At 31.2% G+C, this 21751-nt stretch overlaps 1 protein-coding gene across 1 annotated transcript; it reads right to left on the bottom strand.

The window, feature by feature from the left end:
• Positions 1–516: 516 nt before the first annotated feature.
• Positions 517–20611, bottom strand: LOC134716119 (uncharacterized). Its single transcript, XM_063578895.1, has 8 exons — positions 20225–20611; positions 17279–17366; positions 14813–14964; positions 13278–13383; positions 9807–9952; positions 8223–8361; positions 6974–7110; positions 517–2444 (listed from the first exon to the last, which is right to left on the bottom strand). Exons 1-8 carry the CDS (start codon positions 20268–20270, stop codon positions 2374–2376), a joined length of 885 nt encoding a protein of 294 aa, XP_063434965.1. The 5' UTR covers positions 20271–20611; the 3' UTR covers positions 517–2373.
• Positions 20612–21751: the final 1140 nt, after the last annotated feature.

Here is a 21751-nt window from a genome sequence, read left to right as displayed (position 1 = left end):
TATCCGATATCATCTGAAAGGATGATTTCAACTTCACAATTTGTATCTCTTGGTTAAATAGCTTTCTTGTGAGCACCAACCCTGTATCAAGTAATTTAAGTAAATCATGAGAGGACATACAAGCCCGGGAATATCGTATCAATTGGGAGATATATACTCCGTATGCAGTTGATGCTGGATTGTTGCTACATAGAAATAGAAAGTTCATAATTGGGAGGCTGAAATTATCTCTTTGCTCGTAAAGCGTCTTTTATGCAGTAAGACGATTTTAAATATTTCTTTAAATCCTTGATCACGTGCTTAACATACTAGTAAACCGGTTAACAGACATGCATGAGTTCTATCAAATGCATAAAAAGAATGGCCATAGCCATCTAAGGTCAAATTTGCATGAGAGTGGAACTGGAGGCATGAGATGTCTAGGTATTTTAATCTGACATGGTCCTTGGCAAACTATGATATATTTATGAACCATCACAAAATATTCATTTTTGAATAAAAAAACAAATCAAGAAATACATTTACAGAATGTATTTATTTGAAAAAGGAAACTATGTTCTATTGTTACACGTTACAACTACAAAGGAATCACATATTACCAGAACCTCAGGTAAAAGTCGTTGCTAGAAACCTTTGAATAAATGATCATTTAAATTAAGTTAAAATGCAAATATAATATTTCTTCTTTCCATATCTATATCACTATACACATCCGTTTCGATGATTCCTTTCCGGCTTTAAACTATTTTTTAAACCTTTTGCTTCCACATATTATCTTTCTTTGTATTATACTATCTATTGTTCATTGAATGCATACACGTAATTTCCGATTATGGGTAAAAAGATTTACACATCAAATTCACAAGATCAAAGAACATTATAATATCATTGAAATACTGCAAATAGAAAATAAAAATCACATCACCAGCAGTTTAAAACTGTCTTACAAAGAGGTCAAGTAAGGCATATGACTGTTGACAGTTTTTGGTTGTGTTCGTGTTGCTTAGTTTGTAGTTTTCTATGTTGTGTCATGTATACTATTATTTAGAATTAAGAAAGGAAATGAGGAATATGTCAAAGCGACAACAAACAGACCATACAGCAGACAACAGCCGAAGGCCACCAATGGGTCCTCAATGTAGCGAGAAACTCCCGCACCTGGAGGAATGTTAGACTTTTTCGTTTTTTGCCATGGGTTGTCAGTTTATTTTCGATCTATAAGTTTGACTCTGGTATCTTTCGCCCCCTTTTTAATGACGTTTTGAATATTACTTGTCTTAATTAATATCAAACGGATTGTTATGCCTTTATTTTCAATAAACAATAACAGTTTGAAAGAACGTGTTATGTGCGTAATTCTTAATTTTTGAATCTTAAATAATCTATCCTTTATTATGCAAAAAACGTGCATATATCAAATTCAATTTTGCATTAAAAGATAGTTAAATACCTTTATATCATACTCAAACTTATATGCTTTAAATTTAAAGCAGCATGTTTTGGCAAGTTTTTAGCAAATTTAATATTGGCAGTTGTATTAAAAGCTGGAAATAAAGGAATCCTTTCAGGCAATTTTTCTATTCAAAATTATATATGATAATATTACACAACAAATCTGGAGGACACCTTCATATAACCCATATAAAACAATGTTTTTCAACTCTGTGTCATCAAAGCAATGAAGTGATTACTATATAATAATATATACAAACACAAATTCAATCAAGTTAGAAAATGCTGAAAAACTGAATAATAGACGAAAACGTTTTTTGACAATTTGTAGTCACAAATTTAAAATACATAACACTAATTTTTTTAATTATTTTTCTAATTAATTAAAAATACATTATCTTTATACAATACTAAAGTCTATGAAAAAAATTCCTTTTGAATTAGACTGAATCTTTTTATACCATTTATTTTGTAACATAAAAAAATTAAAAAAAAATAATAAGCTGGCTCCAAATTTTAAATTACTTATTATGACTTTTTGTTGATATCTAAATTTTTTCGATTAGGAAACGTTGGTTACAATGGCATTTATCATTTTTTATTTTTTATTTCAACTCTCTAAATATTTCATCTAGTATTTCTCACACCTTCTATAAAAATAAAAAGAATACAACATAGAATTCGTTCGTCAGATGAAATGTTCTGGATGTACCTTCAACAGGTACGTTCAAAGCCAAATATGCGAATGTCAAGGAGGTGTAATATCGAAATGGTTAATGTTCTTAAGTTAGAAGCATATTTGATTCACAATTCTTAAAAAAACAACCGATTATTTTGTTTGTTTCTGTCCATTTTACTGGCAATCTAGGTGGTAACTCAGTATAATTTTTGTTTCGTGTTGTTTATGGTTCCAAAGATCGTCTAGTACATGAAGAAAGCTGGCAACAGAAAAATTAAGAATACTGATGGCTGCGTCACTTGTCTGACACTACCTATAAGATAAAAATAAAATTGATCAAAGATTATTTAAAATGAACAAACACCATTACTTATTATTATAGTAATAAAGGCTATATAAACGTAATTAATTAGTACACTTCGGTGTTGACATGAATATTAATAATGTGGTCATTTTAAAAACTTTGAATTGTTCGAAGAACTAAGGATTTTCTTATCCCAGGCATAGATTACCTTAACCGTATTTGGCACAACATTTTAGAATTTGGGATACTCAATGCTCTTCAACTTTGTACTTGTTTGGCTTTATAAATATTTTGATATGAGCGTCACTGATGAGTCTTATGTAGACGAAACGCGCGTCTGGCGTACTAAATTATAATCCTGGTACCTTTGATAACTATAAGTCATATGTGTAAGTTAGCACATATCTGAAATACACACAGAAAAACGTTGTTCCTACTGATGGCTACAAATTAACAAAATTTAGTCTCTTTTTTTCTAAAAAGGTCATACACCAAGGTCATTTATTATGATATAATAACATATTTCAAAAATAGTGTTATCACATCATTCTCTTTAAATAGCATTACTAGTATCATACTTATTTTTTTTAAAACTTTTTGCGCTTTCATACATCACGAGACTTATTAAGACGTAGATGCATGCAACTGTGAGGTTTTGTCATCGTATTGATACACTTTTATTTTCCATCTTAGGTATCACTCTTCCAATTCAACACTTCAATCTAGAACGTTTGTGAAAGCATACCTTCCCAGACAAACAATAGTACGTTTGACGTTATTGTTTACTTGAAATAACAAAAAAATAAAACTGTTGGTGAAAGTGAAATATAAGTAGACCATTTTTCAGATAAATTTAACTTGTCCATGATTTTGGCTTTGGTTTTGGCTATATTTTTTGTACCTTTTTGGATTATAGCACTTCATTTTTTTAATAAGCTTTTGTTTTTCAATAATTTTGGCAACGAGCATCACTGAAAAGACATGTATTGTCTGAATGCTCATCTGGTGCAGTCAAATTGGTACCGTTAATGTAATTGAAATCACTTTTAAAAAATATTGGATAAAGTTATGTGTATTTTTAGTATGCATTAAAAAGGCACTGTTAAATTATAATTGTATAAACACTTTACTCAGTATGGATTTTGCATTTTTTCATCTGCCAACTATTGGCCTGCATACATAGTGGGTTTATGGTTTCGATAGTTTTTGTTTTTTATAACTGTTCATTGTTTCATATAAAATAGCTTTCTATATTTTTCTACTACATGTATTTAAAGAAATTCAATAAAACTTCCAATTTTTATATTAATTTACATTTCAGTTTGCTTTTAAATAATTAGATAATAAACACAATTCAAAGAAATTTTTACAGTTTTTTGTAAGAATGACGCAATAACGTATTGACCAAACAGTCTCTTTAGATCTGTATATTGGTTTAATATCATTTAAACAAATATAAATTGGTATAGCGTTTGAACGACGTAGAGACTATTATTAATTTTGCCAAAATCCAGAATACTTTCGGCCTTAGATTTGATTTACATTTCAGTACGAATTAATTTTAAAGTCCAAACAAATATTAGGGCCGAACTTACATAATCTATATTATTCAATCCAAAATCTAATGTAAGATAAACAAAACTTGCAGTGATTTTAACCCCCCCCCCCCCCCCGACCTCCCGCCCAACCACCACCACCACCCCAAACTATTTGATTTTTTTTTTTCTTATCCTACATTGATCTTTTGATGTCGTCCCTGACAGAGGTACCTCTAAAACAATATCATTACTATACTATGTGTTCACGTTGAAGCGCTTACCATTTAACCTTAAATACGTTAGGACGAAATTCCTGAATGTTTCATCCTGTGCAATAATATTCCAGCACATATCTTCCATTTAGAACTATTTTTATACAGGAAATGAGATGTTGAAACTAATTATTTTGGTAAAAATAATTCATATGAAGTGACGATACAATAAGTTAAAACACAAAAATACTATACTCCGAGGAAAATTCAAAAAGGAAAATCAAAAATCAAAAGGCAAAATCAAAAGTTCAAACGAATGGATAACAACTGTCATATTCCTGACTTGGTACAGGCCTTTTCTAAAGTAGAAAATGATGGATTGAACCTGGTTTTATAGCTAGCTAAACCTCTCACTTTTATGACAGTCGCATCAAATTCCATAACATTGTCAACGATGAACGAACAAAACAAACATACTCAAAGAGTAAAAATGTCAAAAATAGGGGTACATCAGTCAATAATGTGTTATCATCTTAATATCACTGTAAAACAACAAATGTATCGAAGAAGCATAAAAAGGCATACATCAAACTTAACATACTAATTTGTTATTCTTATACGACTTTATTTATGTATGTAAAGTCTACCCGTAAAGGATAGAAGGTTTAAAGTACTGGTGTAAAATTGCGCGTCTGAAATTCGCACAGGTAGACATAAATATAATTTTGTCGTTCAAAGTATGACGGCATACATACATGCAGAGTCACGTAAAGTAGATATAACAAAAACAGATTTAACAGTAAAAGTAATAATAATAAATAAAATTAAAGGTCTTTCCATCAAAACAATGTATTTTGATATGAAAAGTTGTGAAACTAAGTTTAAAATGTCATTTCAATCGTCAAATGATAGCTCCTAGTAAGCTGATTCCAAAAATATATTGTTTCCATACTTTTTTTTTAAATAAGGGAGATAATTTGTTACTTCCGGTTTGAAAAATGTTACTTCCGATTATATTTGAATATTTACTTGACACTGATTCCAAAAATATCTGGTTCTATATACTTTTATATTAATAAAGAACAAAAAAATAGCTACTTCCGGTTTACAAAAAGTCACTTCCGGTTGGTTTTTTTCAAGGTTAAATGGTTTGATACCTTTTTCTAAAAGTTGTATATCTTTATCATGTATACATATAGAATAAAAGCAAAGGTCAAAATCTAGAACGTCAAATTAAGCTATGACCTTGAGATCAATTTCAAGGTCATAAACCAAGGACCTCAAATCAAAAGACCATAGGTCTTAATTATATTTAGTTAATGAGTTATATCACCAAACGCGTATTTTTAAATACAAGAGGGGAGAAAACTCCCTTTTACATTCAACGTACGCTTGCAATCAAAATTTACATCTTTCGACATGTCGCAACTAACAATTTAGTAAAAATAATTTGTTGATATCTCGTACAGTCTTTGGATATAAGTGAAAATAAACCAAATTCAAATATTAGAATATGACCTTGACCTTTGACCTTGACCTAATTTTCATTTTTTGGGACCAAGGACCTCAAATCAAAAGATCCTAGGTCTCTATCACTTATGATTTATAAGATAGAAATTCATATCACTTATATCAGATGCATAAGGAGAAATAACTCTCATATGGAGCGGTCATATCGCTTCGGTCAAAATAGGACAAATCATGCGAAGGATATAACAAGCAATTTTGTAAAATAAATTTGTCATAATCTTTTACGGTTGCGAAGGAGATGCGATAACAAGGAAAACAATGTTTGGGGAGATAACTCCTACAAAGAAAAGTATTCGTTTACGCAGGGTAAATTTCAAAAACGCATAAACTGTTCGATATGATATACAAAATATCTAAGCGACATATTGCGAAACAAATGTTTATCGCAAGAACAAAATTAGGCGGAAGAAAAAAAAAAAAATAATCAGAAGAAAAACAATAGGTCTTTCCACAGAAAAGTGGAAAGACCTAATAATTATATGGTTCAAAGTATGACGGGATAAATAAGTACAGTTTCACGTCAAATGTATATCATAAAAAACAGACTTAACAGAAAAAGTAGTATTATTTAATAAAATAGTTTTGTCATGCATAGTATTCAAGATCCATACGCAAAAGTAATATTAGTAAATGAAATGATTTTGTCGTTCAAAGTATGATGTGTTACATAACCACAGAGTCACTTCAAAAGAATTTATTTGTTTGTTTTGGTTTACACTTTTAGATTTAACTGAGATCAAGTTTACACTTATGGTCTGGCTATTAAGACTTAATATACTGAAACATTAATCAATCCAGATAAGTTATCCCTATCAGAATATTTTGAAGATTATGTGGAACCTTACGTCAAAAATATAAAGGTAAACGATACTTGAGAAGAAAAACATCTTGTTTTTTTTTAGGGTACCACAATTGATAAGTCATCAGATAACACTTTCACTGATATGTCTTAGCATGTCGCAACTAAGATATTAATAGCTGTGAGTACTTAAATCATTATATATATTTACTTGGCACATAAAGATGTGACATGTTTACATTAGTTTGTCTTTTTCAGGTCACAACCTTTTTGTCTTTATTTAGAAGAATCAATACCTATTTATTTCATGATCATATAATATAAAAAAGAAGATGTGGTATGATTGCCAATGAGGCTACTATCTACAAAAGACCAAAATGAGACAAACATTATCAGTTTATGACAGTTTAAACATATTTATTTTTTTCAGATATAACAATACATGTAAGTTGATATTACCGCTTGTTGGACAGCCAAGGTTTCCGAGCATAATATTCATGAATTTGATTTGAACTTTTTGAACAAACGCTACTGCTTCATCGTTACACTCAGCCTCCACCTGCTTGGCAATACATTCAAACATATGTGTTGAACGCCTGAAATTATAATATACCAATGATTTTACAGGTAAATTACGATGATACAATATATATATGAGCATAATTGATTAAACGCGGAGATATTGACGCATTGAAGTCTTCGATGTATCAAAAAACAGAATCAACCAGAAGAAAAGGAAAACAAATCCTAAGGATTTCGCATAATTCATACTTTTGCAAACAGAGAATATGTTTTTGCCTGTGATAAGAACATATTTCGTATTTCGAATAATTTATACTTTTTCTTTGCCTGGGATAAGAACACATTTAGTATTTTGAATAATTCATGCTTTTTCAAACAATTAATTTATAAAAATGACCTTATTATTGATATTCATATCAATACCGAAGTGCTGATCACTGAGCTGGTGATACACTTGGGGACGAAACGTCCACCAGCGAGGCATCGACCCAGTTATGTTAATAGTTATCAAAGGTACTAGGCTTATAATTCAATACCCCATACGTGCATTTCGTCTATATGAGACTCATTAATGACCCTCAGACCAAAATAGTAAGAAAGCCAAACAAGTACAAAGTTGTAAGACAATTAAGGATAACAAAAATTACAAAAGTTGTGCCAAACACGGCTGGGATAAGAACATTTTTAGAATTTCGAATAATTCATATTTTTACAATTAATTTATAAAAGTAACCATTTAATTGATACTCATGTCAACATCGAAGTGCTGACTTATGGGCAGGTGATACCCTTAAAGATCCAGACAGTCTTATCTACTGGGCATATAAAGTTTAATATCAACACCGGTGCCGCTGCCTCTGCCTGATACCCTTAAAGATCCAGACAGTCTTATCTACTTGGCATATAAAGTTTAATATCAACACCGGTGCCGCTGCCTCTGCCTGATACCCTAAAGATCCAGACAGTCTTATCTACTGGGCATATAAAGTTTAATATCAACACCGGTGCCGCTACCTCTGCCTGATACCCTTAAAGATCCAGACAGTCTTATCTACTGGGCATATAAAGTTTAATATCAACACCGGTGCCGCTGCCTCTGCCTTGAAATGTCTCGTATTCTGCATCATTTTTCCAAAGCGAGACACATATAATCTCAATGATTTGCACAGATACTTTGTTTACTTACTGACATTCCCGAGCTTTTGATTCGGGAGTTGGAGATGTAGATGGTTCTGGTCTTGGAGCCATAAGGCTTTCACATTTATATCGAGTTGCATTTTTGAAGGATCTTTTATCAAAGCACTGCATACCATGCTTCAGAAAACCTGTTCACACAAATTTCTTTTTGAAAATAGAATGTATCCAATACATTAAAACAAACAGTTTAATTTAATGGTGAAATCTTAGCTTTCATTACTTTCTTTACAAACAATGTTATCTTTTCTGTTTACAAAATAACTTTGATGTTTTTTTATTAACTAGTCAGAGGTTTAGAATTTTGGACTTTGTATATTTTTTTTTTGGTAGTATTAATGTGTGTGTTGAGGGTTGATTCTTTATCAGGTCCGCTGTAATGGGCAGTGTATTTTGTAACTAGCGTTATCATTGTTTCGATTACTGAATTGAAATGACTTCTTTTCAAGTTGAACTGATGTCAGCAATATTTGAAAAATCGATGTTTCATGACATCCATGGATAGCTTTTAGATGTCATTTCTTGCCCAATTAATTTTTGTCATGTGTATGCTACAGACAGAACCAACAAAATGACCAGATTTACATGTTAGTTTGCTCTCAAAACAATAAAATTATAAGATTAACATTTAAAAAAAATATCTTTAAATTTAGATTTGTCACGAACAACAAATAGGCGTCAGCTGTTGAAAAGAAACTACATGTGATAATGTGACACTTGAGATAAACCCCATTTTTTACCCTATGATCTTCTTTCTCAATATCTTAGAAAAGTTCAATCGAATGCATAGATTTCTGCAGTAAATTGATACAATTGACATAATTAAACTCGTCTCAATCACAAATTTGAAATTAATCTATTATATCTCTATCTCATTGTTAGGGGAAATGTAACAATCTAGTCACTATATAACAATAATCTAAAACCGTTTTTTGAGAGGAACTTGTTTTTATTTTTGTCTTTGTTTTTGTATCAAAATCATGGGTCCTTCATAATTTCTCGAAATACAGAAGGTCTTTGTTCAAAACTATGCATAAAACACCTAATGGTAATTAAAAAGTGTCCTTCTTATTTTCGTGTCTGTGTGTGTTGAATTGTAATTTGTTTTTTGTACACTACATTGTTTCTGTTGTTTCGTTCGTTTCTCTTAGAGTGGATGTGATTCTCTCGGTTTCAGTTTGTAAACCGGATTTTCTTTCAATCTTTTTATGACTTTCGAACAGCGATAAACTACTATTGCCTTTATTTGGATCACAGTAAATATCCCAATTATAACCCATGTGCAAAAAGTTTGAACAAGTGAACAATTTTGGTGTAAAGATGCTCCGATGTGTATACTTATACCACACATAACAAGGTAAGGCATAACAATCTCAGAAATAAAACAATTACAGGATATAATTTAAAAGAAATCAGTTTATTTAAGATAAACTGTTTAGTTTTCTATGTTGTGCCATGTGTACTATTATTTGTCTGTTTGTCTTTTTCATTTTTAGCCATGGCGTTGTCAGTTGATATCTGATTTATGAGTTTGAATGTCCCTCTGGTATATTTTACCTCCTTCTTTTTAATATACCTGCTTTAAATTCAGAGCCACACATCAAGTCGGTCAAACTAACAACTGCCTGAATGCCTTTGATGATTTGCTGTGCTTGAACGGTTCTAATGGCTCCACATTCTCTTTCGATTGGAGATACACAATTCTTGAAACTTTTTAAATTTCTAAATTAATGATAAATAAAATGTTTCTTGCATTTTACCTTGTAATTAAATAACATGCAGAGTAAAACAATATTTTCATTATTATCAGTTTCCCGAAAGAGTGGTATAAACTGAAATGATTGTTTTTCAAATTATACCTTACATTAAATGCCTCTTTTTTGGCAAATTATTAGTCCACCTTTAATCTGAGTTTATAAAGAGTGAAGATATTAGCAACTTTGAGTTTAAACACAACAGGGTATAGCATAAATTGTGATTAGGGACGTTCCCTTTTGAATTTTCCTGAGAGTTCAGTTTTTTTGTGATTTTACCTTTTGCAAAATATACTAGTAACAGTATCCAGTAAAATTTGTATTAAGATATCTGTGTGTTCAAGGACCAAGATATGAAATATGAAAAAGAGAATGTGATACTATTGACGATTAGGAAACTTTCCACTGTAGGTCAAATGTCACATTAGTAAACAGCTACAGATCATTGTATGGTCGTCAACAATGAACCAAGCCTACTTAGTCAGCTAGAAAAAGGCCCGAAATTTCAAGTAATATACATTTGACTGTATAATTTAATCTGTATTTTTTCATGCATAATTTGTAAAAGACTCCTAATGTTAGTTAATCATACTAAAGTATTCTCATTTGAAGGTACAGTAATACATGTATCATATAGATATCGACCTTGAGAGGTGAAAATTGACCAGACTGTTATTCTTTGTCATTCAAGTATTACCCTATAGTTACAACATTAATTTGCTCGTGGGCGTGAACCCACACCCACTGAAAAATGGCAATTTCCAGTCCCTTTTCCGATTTTAAAACGACTTCGAGAGGTACACATTGACCAGACTGTATTTCTTTGTCATTAAATGGTCATTTTCAGACGACCTTGAGCGATGAAAATTGACAAGACTGTCATTTAAGTATTACCCTATAGGTACAGCAGTCCATTCATGCTAACTGGAAGTATATGGGACTCAAAAATATTGAAAACATCACGTTATTAATTTCTTGCGTCCGAAGCGCTTTTCTGGATTTACCTTCATCAGGAACGCTCAAAGCCAAACATTTGAAAACCGAAGATGTATAAGTACCGAAACCGACTTAAGTCTCCTTCTGTGGAATTATTATTGTCTAGTCAGGTCAGCCTAAATGTCCGTTTTTACGGTTTACCGACATCTTACATACTAGATTTGTTTGACCATATTATACCTCTTTATGTTCCTGTACAACCTATGCGTACATTTATGATAGTAGTTTATACATACAGTCACTACCAGTTACATAGTGGCCATCAAAAGATGCCCACCCAACCTTATTTTGGCCACTTTTCACGTTTTTTCCGATTTTTTAACTCTTAAGGTGGTATGGGTGTCTTCCTCCATCTTGGATTGCAAAAAACATAGAACCAAAGGTCCAGATTTTCCATCAAATTGAAAAAATTTGATGCAGGAATGCAGATATTTAATGTGTATTCATTTATAAGAACCAATTTATAAGAATTTAACTTATAAATATTTATATTTTTGCAAATGTAAACTATTTTTGTTTGTTTTTAGTTTTTTTTAAAAAATTGTCATTTTAAGAGGAGGGAACTCTAAAACAGTGCATGTTCTGAAGGATTCTACATGGAATTTTTCTATTTTGTATTTTAGCCGGAAAAAAAGTACGGTCATCCTATCTTTTCTTATGATACTCTCAAAGCAGTGTATAATATCTGTCTTTTCTGAAGTATTTAACAATTCTATCATTTTGTTTAGTTTCTGATCACAAAATGGTGTTTTTTCCGGTATAATCCATACAAAATGTGTCATTTTGTCCTGTCCTGTAGCTTGAGAAAATGCGCGGTGACCTATCATTTTTATTATATTTTTCGACATGTTTCAATAGATTTATACTGCGTTTTTGCAAAGTATGAACAAATTCTATCGTTTTAATTTTAGACTCCCATACCACCTTAAACGGCTTTTTAAAGTGCCATATATTCATAAAAAGACATCTGAGAAAAGTGTATAGACCATTATCTGCTTGGTAGGAGTCCCTGCTTTCGTGACAGTCCAGCTGGAGAAGATTTAAAAAAGTATGGAGGGTCATACGGGCAATCGAAGAATGGTTGTCGCCATCAAGCCTTTATTCTAGATTTGGGGCGAAGGGGTTAATAGTAATTGGAAGTTGATAAGTTGCAGTTTTATATCAATGAAGAGGCAATAGGGATCCGTTAACATGTTAACAACACCTCGATTTTGACAAAAAGCAGTTACCACAGTGGTTTGAAAAGACTTGTTGGAAGACTTGATATGACAAGAAAGTGGGACAATTACAGTTAATCTATGGCTCTCATAAATTATTTTGATTCCGATAGGACAAAACTTTAATCTAAAACAGTGAGGACGCAGGTAGTTGTGCCACGTATTTGGCTTTTCTATTTTACCATATGTAAGATTAATCTCAAAGTTTCTAAACAATACATGTCTTGAATGAATAATTACCAAAAAATAACCTTTGTAAAATGTTTTATCCTGATCGTTCGCAGCCCTGATATATTTTTAATCGTTGATTCCTTATTACTGTTAAAACGGCAATTGTCAGGTCTTACTGAGGAGTGAGACATCGTGTTAACTTGTCGAAATCCGTAAATGTGCAAAGAATGCAATAAAATAGAAAACGAAGTTCACTTACCTCAAAACTCCATTTAGATGTGATATTATACAAATTTCCTGCGTATACGTAACGGGAAAACTTTTACTTGAAAATTTCATTCGTTTAAGTCATGTTTTGACTTGACAAAAGTGATTTTTACTCAACTAGGCATTAAATATTTTTGTTATGTATTATAATAGTAATGGCGTTTCTGTAGGTCCTGTACTGATCCAATTTGAAATTGCAAAGGAGCTCGTTATTTGAGAAGTTAGAAATGACCAATTTGGTATATTTGAATTGTTAACATTTGTTTCAAAGGGGGTTAAAAGTTTGAAGTATGTGCATCTTAAATACGTGTTTTTAATTATGGTTTACTATTTAGCTTTCATGTTTACATTTATAAACTTTTAAATTTAAGAAAAAAATGTTACTAAGCAGTCGACTTTAGTGGGTGCAAATATACGTAAACCTTTTTTTGTCCATAATCATACATTTCAATGAAAAACATTGTTTTTGTTTTGAATTTACTTTATTATGTTGCTGGGTTACTAAATCATTAACATGTATGTCATACCAAAAGTCTTCTAATCCTATTTTTTAATGGTAAAAATAATAAACTGAAAACTTTTTGTTAGTTGCATTCCCGAAGACAATTTTCAGAAGAAATTGTGTAAGAAATATATACTTACGGACACACTGTATTAATTTGCTGAGCAGAAGGAAATCCTTCGAAATTCTCTGTTACCAAATTTTGAAGCATCTGAACACATGTCATCAATTTAGAAACAGCACATCCTAACAGAAATATACATAATTTAATTCAAAAGTTTAAATGTTTCAATTATGTATGAAAGTTATTTTTCAAATTTGAATTAATTCATCAAAGCTATTTTTCAGAGGCTGTAAAATCAAATCTCAATATTTTCTGGGGGATTCCAATCTAGCTGTCACTATTACATGCCTAGTTAATATTTACATTTAAAGTAATTTATATACGCTGCTTTGTGCAGAAATAGACTGATACAGATTTCATAGTTGAGGAAACGTTGTATTTTCGCTGATATTAATTTCGTGGTTTTACAAAAGTCTACATACAAGCCGATATAAAAAATAAAATTCGTTGAACATTTAAATTCTAAACGAGAAATGTCAATGGTAATTCCACCACATACCAAACTGTCCCAGGTTAGGGGGAGATTTGGGATCCCCCTAACATGTATAACTCCGCATTATTCTGTATGTATGTGCCTGTCCCAAGTCAGGAGCCTGCTTTTTATGAGATATAAGCCAGTGAAATTATGGAGTGAAATTTAAAAAAAAACGACACCCTTTTCTGTCTAATTATATGAAAAAATGATAAGGATTTATAGGATTTTCAAATATGCCTTTTAAACGATTTATGACAGAATAATGAAAGGAAAAATAGGGCTACGGGGCAAAATATTTTCAAGGGAACCTCATTGATGAGGCCAGAGGATTCCAAATTTCTGGCTAAAATTAAAAAACAAGAGGAACAAACATCGTGAAGGTTTGTTAAAATAAATTGTTGTTATATATTAGATTCAATAATTTATTAGGAAAATTATTGTTCCGACAATAACATCTGACTTTGAATTTTTCTTTTTCAAAAAGCTACAATAACAGGAGAGATTGACAATAGTTTTTTGATTTTCACTACAGGCAAATAAAAAAAAGGGTACCAGTATAATAATTTATTTCACGATACGCGCATTTCGTCCATATAAGACTCCTCAGTGACGCTCATATCAAAATATTTATAAAGCCAAACAAGTAAAAAGTTGCATATACAATGAATGATTGGATGGGTTTAAATATATCTTTACTGAAAAAGGTGCCTATACTTATACGACTGTTTTCCAAATGGACCCTCCACAGTTAATCCCCATTGAACTTACATAATCAAACAATTTAAAGTAAATAGATCATAACTGATGGAGTGGGGGAAAATAATCTCCATGAAATTGAGTTATGCCAATGCTAAAACAACGCATACCAAATATATTGACCTGCCACTTGTCGTCCCTTTTTGAATAATACACTGTCGATGCCACCTATAAAAATTCCACTTAAACATGAAGAATCACACCCTAATCTGGACTTTATAACATCAGAGGGAAGATAGTCCGAGATAATTATGACTGGCGTATAAAATGATAAATCAATAATTAAAAGATCTTATATTACAATAGTATTGAGTAGTTACCATTTGGAATATTTGGTGGGGGACCACCGCCAGCACTACCAGCACCACCACTACCACACAACTGTTCTAAACCTGCTAAGCCAGTCAGTGTTGGATCACCAGCGCATTCATCTTTATGTGGTGCTATACATGTCTTGACGGTCTCATATGCTCTATGAATAAAAGTATTTAGATGAAAATAAGAAGTTTAAAATGTTTCACAGCCTGTATCACTTAAATTATGCAGTCAACAAAAATCTTTGATACAATGCAATATGAATGTGTTGAATTAATCATATGTAGGCACAAATGCATCTTTCAAACCAAGTTTCTATATGTTTATATTCTTAAAGATTATAAAGAAACAGCATTCCAGTGTCCCCTGTGTAGAACATGATGTATATAAAAAAGTTCACTTGAGATCGCAAATAATGGATATAGGGACTTATTAGTATAAGTTTATCTATTGTTTTCAAGTTGTTAGATAAAAACGTTTAAAATGGTAAAATAAAGCATCATTTTAGTGCAATTAAAACTGAAAAGAGTTGACTAACAAATTTTCGTCACTTCACTTATTCGTTGGTCTCATTTGTGTTTTTGTATTTAAGATCCTTCTGCAGAGTACTATAACTTATGGATAAAATGCACCACAACATAATGATTAAACAGATATTTTGAGGACAATGACTTCTTTAAAGTCCACTGATAATTTAAGCCATTTCGACCATAGTTGCCAACATAAAATAAATTCTAGCTTAAAGAAATGAGTTGAACAAAAAGAAAAAAAAAGAATAAGTTAATCAATGTTTCATCATATTAAAAAAAACCTTAACATATTTGATATATTCTATGTAAACATCTTATTGTTTTTAAGCGGAAGTCAAGCCATAAGTTAAAATATGCAGCGCTTTATATCTTCAGTATTGTCATTTTTTATACAGCTCTCGAGTTGCACCTCTAGCGCAGGACTTAATATCTTGAGCACTGAACATAAAATGATCAGCGCTATAGGTTAAATTTAACATCTCCAGTGAGAAAATAATATAAACTCTTCATTTAACCGCAATAAATCCTACTAGACTTCGTCTCACTGTTTTGATGTTAATATTGAACTTAGATCTCATCATTAAGAACATGTTTTCCAACGTCAGATTTTCTCCTAAATTATAATCCTGGTACTTCGATAACTATTTACACTACTGCTAGTGGATGTTTCGTTCACGAGTGTATCACCAGCCCAGTAGTCAACACTTCGGTCTTCACATTAATATCAGTAATGTGGTCATATTTATAAATTTCCTGTTTATAAAACTTAGATTTTTTCGAAAACTACGGATTTTTTTTTATCCCAGGCATAGATTAGACGTATTTGGCACAACTTTTTGGAATTTTGCATCCTCAAAGCTCTTCAACTTTGTACTTTTTTTTCGTTATAAATATTTTGAAATGAGCCTCAGTGATGAGTTTTATGCAGACGAAACGCGCGTCTGGCGTATTAAATTATAACCCTGGTACCTTTGATAACTATTTCAATATCTTCAGATATTAATATAATAAACAAAACTTGTATCACATCCTATGTTTTATTTCTAGTCATGTCGAGTATGTTGGTTAGCAAGCAGGGTCATCAGCCACGTTTTTAAAATTTTAAACCCAAATGATAATTGTAATGAAGTTTAATGAAATTTTGTCTTCTAATTTCAGGCAAGATTTCAGACGAGAAGATCTTCGTAAAATTTACCGGACACCAGACGATAGACGACGGAAGGCAACGGATGGCAAAAGCTCACACTATACCATTGGAATATAATTGCAATAAAAGAAAAAGTTTTCATCTAAAGAATAAAGATAAAAAATGAAAATTTTACAACTATATTTAGATCTGTGTGTTACAATAACGCACTGCTAACCAAATAGTATAAGAATAGAATTTTACAGTGTTTATTTTGTCTTTTTTCGTTATTTTCTAGTCAAGGCTTTGGTGGTTTGAATAATGAAATTGCAGGATGATTACACTTAACATCATTAATGTATTTCATATTGTTTTGTTAATGGTAAACGGATGTCTATCTGTTACGAAATTTGATGTATTTCAGTTACCCTACGATGGTACAATTATCAAAATCTCCCCTGTTAAAATCTTCATATTGAATGGTCGTCCATTTATTGAATCATAAGTATTCTGACAGCTGTGGTAAGTCAATAAATGAAGGGAGGCATCAACTATGTCCATACTATTTGTAATATTCAATAGACGATTACAGAACACGACTGACAGCAAAAGCCCACCCTGACCCTTGTCTATGACACAGCTTTCTATTTTGAGAGACCGAAGTTCTAGTTTTCGTGTTCACAAAAAGCTTAAACAAAAACAATCACCTTTACATCTGAGATTTAACATGCCATGGCATATAATTCTGAGTGACTTGTTTTTTGCAGAAGTAAACAATACCATTTCTGAGTTTATAATTGATGAAAGATACTTACGCACATTGTGCTTGCATATTTTCACCACTACCCAAAACACCAGCATAACATGCTGATATAACATTTCTGTCACATATTCCGTTTACAGCTGTAAACAGAAAAAAACGAAAAAATAAGTTTGCCTCATACTTATTAAAAGAGGGACGAAAGACACCAAAGGGACAGTCAAACTAATTAATTAATTTGCATGCATGCAAGCTATTTTGAATAAGTATACAAATTTAGATTTATTTTAAAATCCAAAACTTGCCTCTACTGCACTATCATTCTTACTTAATTCATCAATATAACGTGGATTTGGTCTACACCAACAGATGTCAACATAATAAACTGCACGGTTTCGTAAAATAAGTATTTACGATTCCATGAGCTCGTTTATAATGATTTAATACGGCTCTGCTTTGGAGTACATGGCTAAGAAAAGTGCAACAAACATATCATGAGATGGACACACAGACAAATGAACAGAGTTTAACAAGTTTACCCAAACTCCTGCAGACTATACTTAGACAGCATTTAGTAATCGTTATGGTCAAATATTGATTTTTATTTAGGAAATACTCAGGATTTTATACACAAAGAAAGTATTACTTTAGTTGTATTTTGCAGAACCATTTCGGAATTTAAGGTCATTAATACTCTTCATATTCGTTCTTTATTTGGTCTACTTTACTAATTTGAGTCAAGTGTGGAATTCTGGGGCAAGCCTTATTATTTTTTTCTTGAAATGTCATATACCAAGTCAAAAATATGGCAGTTGTCATCTCATATTCTGTTTTTATGTATGTTAGCGTATGTTTTTGTATAAGTTTAGTGTTTATGTTGATCTTTTTTTTTCTCTTATAGTTGATGTGTTTCATTCAGTTTTGGTTGGTGACCGTCATTTGTTTAATTTTTCGATTTATGACTATGGAACAGCGGTATACTACTTTTGCTTTTATTTAGCTACCTGGAATTTCTCAATCACTCCAGGTTAAATTTTTTACCCAAACAATTCATCATTCATCCTATAAATTCAGTAATTACTGACCCTTTTTCGTCTATTTTTCTATTCAAAGAGACATATGGCGTCTTAAGTGAAAAGTTAAACTATACAATCAATACACTTCAATAATTGGGATCCTAATCCTAATTTGCTGTTCAATAGATGTACAAGGAACACGTTGTCGCTCCACTGATGTAAAGTTGACATTTTACTATTTATCTTGTCAATTATAGCTTAGAAATGTGTTAAATATTTCAAAGTCTGGAAAATGGGATAAAAATCCTAAAAAGTTATAGCACCATAACAGGTTTACAGCTTCAAACAGTGTATTATCTTTCTGGGAAGCTTGAATGATCCGGTTTGAAATCAAAATAAAGTTCTCCTCATAATAATAATGATTACTAAGTTTCAAATTCATACCACCACTATGCTTGATTATCTACCTTTACCAAAGGTTTAAATCTTATACTGGCTTCATCTATCACATTTCAATATTTAGTGAACAGTGTTATTGGTGTAAAAATCATCATTTAGCATAACATTTAAAACTTTACCTCATGCTTATAAGGTTTCAAGTTGACTTAAACTTCATTACAAACTACATTGATCAAAACTTTAACATGATATAGTACAGTATTGACAGCCCATAATACTTATTTTTCTCTTCTAATTATACAAAGGACACAAACAAAACACAAAGCAAGTCAAAACTAATCATGTTATGGTATAATTCATCTGATTTACAGGTTATGTCCATGAACGATTATTGTTTTCATGTTTATACCAAAACACATGCAAATTGATAAAAATCCTCAACTTCTAAGGTCAATAACTCCTAAAAAGAGTCAACTTATATTTTCACCAATATAAGTATTTGTGCAGGTATTGTAAAGCGGATGATTGTTGTTTAAAGAGTCTTGTTTTTTTTAAGTATGATATATTAAGATTTTACATTGGCTATACGTGTTGTACCTTTTTGGATAATAGCACTTCACTTTTTAAAAAAGCTTTCGACTTTAAAATATTTGCTCACTGAAGAGACATCTGGTGCAAACGGATGGTACCGTTAATGTGATTAAGAACCCTAATTGAACAAATGAACATACCCAACGTCCCAATGTAAAAACATGCAAGCCTTCAATGACCTAATGGGATAGAGTGGTGTTTTTTTTGCTGTCGATAAAAGGTCTGATTCATTATTGTTATGTAGATATAAGAAGATGTGATGTGAGTGCCTATCAATTATGTGCTATTGTCTTAAAAGCTTACACAATCTGTTTAAGTAAGTATGAAGCAAGGAACATCAAAATCAATAGGGTATTACAAGCACATGTGACATCTTTTGATAAGAGGTCCTTGGTCCAAAAAAGTGAAAATTAGGTCAAGGTCAAAGGTGAAGGGCATATTCTAATTTTTGAATTTGGTTTATTTCTACTCATTTCCATAAACAGTATAAGATATCTATTTAATTTGCAAATACACATAGAGTGTTTACATTGTTTTACCGTGTGAATGACTGTAACTGAACACTTCATTTGTTAATTTATTCCAAAAACATATCTCTAGATGGACTGGTCTATGATAAGCTGATTAAATTCCACACAATCAAATGAAATAAATCAAGTTATAACAGAGCCTATTTATAGGGCCCTTTAATTAGAAATTAAAGATTTTTATATACCTGTTTACAAATGATTAATGAGCTATTGCCAATTGACTCAATGCAAATAATGTCTATTGTCACAAATGTTATCATATATCTTCTATTATATATTTGTATGCAATATGATATATGGTATTCTTATGGCCTTTTGACTGGAAATATAATACTCTTATAAACCTGTGTTCACCTGAAACACATGCGATTTGACGATTCAATGCAATTAATATAAACCTTGTAAAATTCTTAAAATGCGCGTACTTATATTGTGGCAGAAATGGTATCAATAAAAAAAAGTTACCTGCAAAATATATACAGATTACTGCATAAACAGCTTCCCATCTCATGATGAATTATTTAGCTGTCTTCTCTCTATTATTTGTCGGACTTTCTCAAAACTTAAGTTGCCGAAATAAAATTCGATAAAATTGATTTGTATTTCTTGTTCAATCTTTCAAAATCTATTCCAACCATTAGTACATTCTGAACAGTTCAAAATAAATGAATTAAAATATCTTTTATCTTCTCTTCTATACGACATTGTTTTTAAAGTATCTAAGTTGTGCTTTATGTTGTCCTCTCCTATGTGTTAGTATTCCATTATTAACTCAATCAAATTATTTAATATGTCTTCTGCGTTTTGCTATTTCTTCCTCTTTAAGTGCAATACCACCAAATCAAAGTACGTCACATCCGGTTGAGAACAAAGGGTCGACATAAATACTTCCTTCAATTTAACACTTCTAGGAAATAAATAAGACGTTTTACTGCAGTGACCAATATCTAAGTCATAAATATATACATACATGTACATATTAGGTGTTTCTATAGAATATATTTGAAACTTGATGTTACATAGTTAATGAAGCTTGTACACTAGAAACATTTTGAAACAAAGATAATCCCTGCAGTCTTTTTTTTTTTTATTAAAGTGCAAATTGAACAAAGAGGAAATCAATGATGGTATTTCATTTTCATCTATAATGGGAAGTTAGGCTTGCACCTTTTGCCTTGAGTGCATTACAATTGGGTAGACATTCATTGTATTTGAGTAGAATATAACAAAAATGAAATATTTTAGTGGATTTTGTCTCAAACACTAATTTTAGGAAAAAGACATTAATTTTACCCCAGACTCTACCTTGAATATTAGTAGAGAAAGCAAGCCCTACTCAGTGTATTATGGAAATTTTTCGGACTTTTTTCTTATATTTTGCTGTAACAGAAAACTGTTCCCTAAGTATTATAATCCTGGTACCTTTGATAACTATTAATTTAATGAAGACATATTTTGTTTGAAGTAGTTACAAAGATTTATTACTAACAGGTAAGCTTTTTGTGTTCCTATTTGGACATGGCGTTAATTAAAGTTTTACGTGCAGACTTATTGAATCATCCATGGAGTCAGTAAAATATTTATATGGCTAGTTCTGTTCTTTTGTCTTGAATACTTCAATCACTCATCTGTGATTACATTCTGAAAGTAAAACCAGGCTGAACCCACCACTTTCTATATCGGAAAATGACTGTACCAAGTAGTAATATAATTGGCGATGCAATAAAACTCCAATATAGAAGTAAAACAACTATATATCAACACAAAGTCTTCAATAATGAGGAAAAGTGACACTAAATTGTAAGCTAGCACGATATTACAAATGTAATACAAAAACCTAAAGGAGAAATTTCTGAACAGAATATTGAACAGAAAAAAATATTTGATATACAGCAACACCAGATAACCACATATAACAGATTGTTGACTTGGGACTGACATATATGTTGATGATAAATAAGTGTTTCACGTTCCTCGTTTTTATATAGATTT

Source organism: Mytilus trossulus, chromosome 4, assembly GCF_036588685.1.
Source record: "Mytilus trossulus isolate FHL-02 chromosome 4, PNRI_Mtr1.1.1.hap1, whole genome shotgun sequence".
NCBI lineage: Eukaryota > Metazoa > Mollusca > Bivalvia > Mytilida > Mytilidae > Mytilus > Mytilus trossulus.
This window is presented reverse-complemented; position numbering and strand designations above follow the sequence as displayed.

Coding starts and splice junctions, on each gene's coding strand:
- LOC134716119 (XM_063578895.1), bottom strand. CDS start 20,270: ATGAGATGGGAAGCTGTTTATGCAGTAATCTGTATATATTTTGCAG. Junction 14,965..17,278: donor AATATGCAAGCACAATGTGC/GTAAGTATCTTT, acceptor TTTTATTCATAG/AGCATATGAGACCGTCAAGA. Junction 8,362..9,806: donor TGGCTCTGAATTTAAAGCAG/GTATATTAAAAA, acceptor TTGTGTGAACAG/GTTTTCTGAAGCATGGTATG.